The sequence below is a fragment of the Limulus polyphemus genome, unplaced genomic scaffold (genome assembly GCF_000517525.1).
Source record: "Limulus polyphemus unplaced genomic scaffold, Limulus_polyphemus-2.1.2 Scaffold1828, whole genome shotgun sequence".
In the NCBI taxonomy this organism is placed as follows: domain Eukaryota; kingdom Metazoa; phylum Arthropoda; class Merostomata; order Xiphosura; family Limulidae; genus Limulus; species Limulus polyphemus.
In genome coordinates this window covers 161,473-165,009 of record NW_013667438.1, presented here as the reverse complement: position 1 = coordinate 165,009, position 3,537 = coordinate 161,473, and the positions used below count along the sequence as shown (strand labels likewise).

The 3,537-nt window shown below is 29.5% G+C and overlaps 1 protein-coding gene across 10 annotated transcripts in view; it reads right to left on the bottom strand.

Moving 5' to 3' along the window:
- The window catches only part of LOC106465077 (probable ATP-dependent DNA helicase HFM1), a 123,448-nt gene that overhangs the window by 24,614 nt on the left and 95,297 nt on the right, over window positions 1–3,537 (bottom strand). For all 10 annotated transcript variants that reach the window (XR_002611891.1, XM_022392889.1, XM_022392893.1 and 7 more), the window contains 2 exons: window positions 2,265–2,350; window positions 188–271 (listed from right to left, as the gene is read on the bottom strand). Coding sequence is in view for 9 of the 10 variants with exons in the window: in XM_022392889.1 (XP_022248597.1) it covers window positions 188–271; window positions 2,265–2,350 (170 nt within the window). In the remaining variant the exon portion in view is untranslated. The remainder of the gene's footprint in view (window positions 1–187; window positions 272–2,264; window positions 2,351–3,537) is intronic.

The following is a 3,537-nucleotide window of genomic DNA, read 5'->3' as shown; positions in this document are numbered from 1 at the left end:
AAAATGTTAAAAAAAGAGAGAGAGAAAGGGGGCCTGGCAAAAATGTTTACCCTGGGGCCCATGCTGTCTCTCAATGTTCCTGAAAAAGACAAACACAATGATAACTTTTATGATAAATATAAACAAATCATACTATTTAACTGAGGAACTTTAACAACAACAAAAAAAGAACTAAATGTGTAAGAACCTGTTCAATTGTTATTTCATATTTAGGAAGGTGTTCCACTGTGTCACGTAGTTGAGTTCCAAATGGAGGATGCCTATTTGTGATCTGTAAGAAATAAAAAACTATCACTCAGTATATAATTTAAATAAGTGAATACAGTAAGTTATCCCTATGTGTGGATAAAGTGCATTCAGATATTCAATATATGGAAGAAAACTACAATACAAACACAAATTAAACGTGTCAACTGAAAAAAAAAATTTCATGACAGTTTTCTTAGAGATTTAAATAACACTGTATATTTCTGTTTAAGAAAATAAGCTCATCTGTGGGTGGGGGCACTGAACATTTAAAAACCAGAACACTGACTGGTTTAGAACAATAAAGAGAAATACAAGCTGACCAACAATACCATCAGTATCTAAAATCAATACCACAAGTTAAAACTAAAAAAAAAGGATAAAATATAAATGAGTAAAAAATAAACAATGAGGGAATAGACAGTCCTAGCTTTTACAGAAGTTTGTTCTCCTTCTTCTGTAAATTACATAGGAAGAGATTTCAAAAATTAAACAAAAAGTAAGTATGATTATCTAAATGAAATACACAGAGTACTAACATTTAAGTGAATGAACAACCATGGGGTGGATAATTTAAGTTATACATCCAAAAATACCACAGCTTATTACATGTCAAACCTATAATATTTTCTCAGTTTGTATACATTTGAAGAAATTCCCTTAACACTAAAAAGGCATTGTAAAGAACATTTTCACATATTATATATTCATCATAATCAAACAAAACAACTAATCCAATGCTTTTCCTTGTAATAATCCCTTATAACATTTTAAAATCATATTACTTCAAGCAGGTTTAAAGAACAAACATACATAAAAATTAAACTGAAAAATCTTCAATTTATTCCTTTCAAAGTAGTAACCAACTTTATCTTAATATTCAAATTTAACTTACTCCTCCCCCACAGTTGTTCACCTTCTTTGAGAATAGATTAAACTTTTTTATGATGTAATTGTTCTGTGTTATATTTTGTGTTCCTGACCTCTATTCACTTGGCTTTCACAAAAAAAAAGAGAAGAGAACAAACCTCCCTGAAAACAAGAATTTGTTTTTCTTCCTAAATCTCAGAGCACAGTCTGTAGCAGAGAGAATATAAAATAATATATATAGTTAGTATAAGTAAGCTTTGTATCAGTACCTGGCATAGCCAGTGGTTAGAGCACTTGACTCACAATATGCAGGTCGTAAGATCAAATCGTGTCACCAAACATGCTTACCATTTCAGCTGTAGGGGCATTATAATGTGACTGTCAATCCCACTAGTCAATGGTAAAAAGTAGCCAAGAGTTGGCAGTGGGTGATGTTAACCTGCTGCTTTACCACCAGTCTATAACTTTAAAATTATGGAGGGTTAGGGCAGATAGCCCTCAAGTAGCTTTCCCAAAATTGAAAAAATAGACTAACATTTTGTATCATAATCCAATTACTAAAATTATGGTGTTGCAATGGGGTATTACTGGTCGATATGGTCACAAATGTAATAACCTGGAATAGTTCACCACAAGTTAATGTAACCATATATATATAGTTAAACTATATATATTGGAATTAACTGTTTATGAGAAAACCTCTGTGAGAGACTGGCATCTATTTTTAGTAAGTACATCAGTTTTTTGTTGTTTTTTTCAGAGCAAATTTATATTACATATTCAAATTTAAGTTTCTTTATTTTTTTCTGCATCTTATCTGGGGTCATGCACTTTGTACTGAGAGCTCCTGAGATAATTTTTATCAGGGTGGAGACTACTATCTATGAGTCCAATGATAATGAGGAATTTCATGGATTATGCATAGAGGAGTTATTTTGAGAGTTCTTAAGCACATACATGATATTAGGAATAAATGTCCTCTCAGTTTAACCCAGCATGAAGTTGCTGTTATTCAGCTAGTGCAACTTAACCTGTACTAATGTCTGTATTAATTTATTTATAGTTAACAGTGATGAGAAAATAAACAATACTTACAGGAAGTAAACAAACTGAGTTTGTCTGTTTACATTCAACAAAATAAACCTCACCATTTCTAACTCTCTTGGATTTGTCTCTTCCAGAATATGAAAAGATGTGATTCCAGCATTCACAAGAGCATTTGACAAAGTTACACCTATTGAATGAATCAATATACAGTTGTGAAGTTAAACCACAACATCAAAGTAATGTTTTTTACTGTTGATGAGAAGTTTTAGAACAAGGATTAATGTTGTAGTCACAACCGTTTTAGTGATATATGTTCACTTAAGTGTAATTTGCATTAAGTATAAATACTGTTACGGTAATTAACAATTTTTTCCATTGAAAATGAACAGAAGATATCTGATTTTATCAAAAAACATAATATAAGTTGTAAATTCTAAAAACATGATAGAAAATATAGTTATGAATCCTGAGGACTGTTTTACTCCATGGCATGAAAAGACACATGTGAAAAGCAAATCTTTGACTAATAATAATTTTATCAAGCTATATTAATATCACTGTAAAGTAGTACTGTGAAATTCATTAATAGATCTGTTAGTTTTATGCATGCATATTCATTACTTATGTTTAAGTAGGTGAGAAATATCTTAGTAGCAAAAGTTAATTTTAATTCATTCTGTAAAAGCATTTGTTTTTCCACAAAAATAAATTATAAATCAAATGCATTTAAAAATATAAAATCCCTTCTCACACATAAGTTACTTAGCTTGTGAAATAAATTATGACTTTTTTAACTTTAACTGTAAAACTACAACCAGTAACATACTGTTAACAAATAGCTTAAAAATGTCTGTTTGCAATGAAAAATTAACTATACTTCCTATACTAGATCTTTGTTTTTTTTTCATTATGCCTAATTATTTAACTCATTTAAGTTGTTAGTTAAATTTCAAATATACAATTTTTTTTCTTTTTATACTGTCCTACAGTAAAATAGCTAAGAATTAAATTTTTTAATTTTTAACCAATTATATAATTGAAAATACATTAAGATTATATACTTATTTTTTTCCAAGTTAAGAAAATAAAAAGAACGATATAATACCAAAAAATAAAGCACAGTTTTGCATTACCAAAGCTATTAGATTCCCCATCTCAAACTGAATCCTTTAATTCTTTCAATATGGGGTTGGTCAGTGTGTAATGTTTAATGAAAGCTTGCCAAATTTTTTGAAGTATGGAATGAGTTACACAATTTCTTAGTAGCTCTTAACTCTTTCAATACGGAGTTGATCAATGTGACGACCTCGTAACCATTTTGTGCTTGTTATAGTTTTCATGCTATAACTTTTAAATTAGTAAGTGGATGTTAAC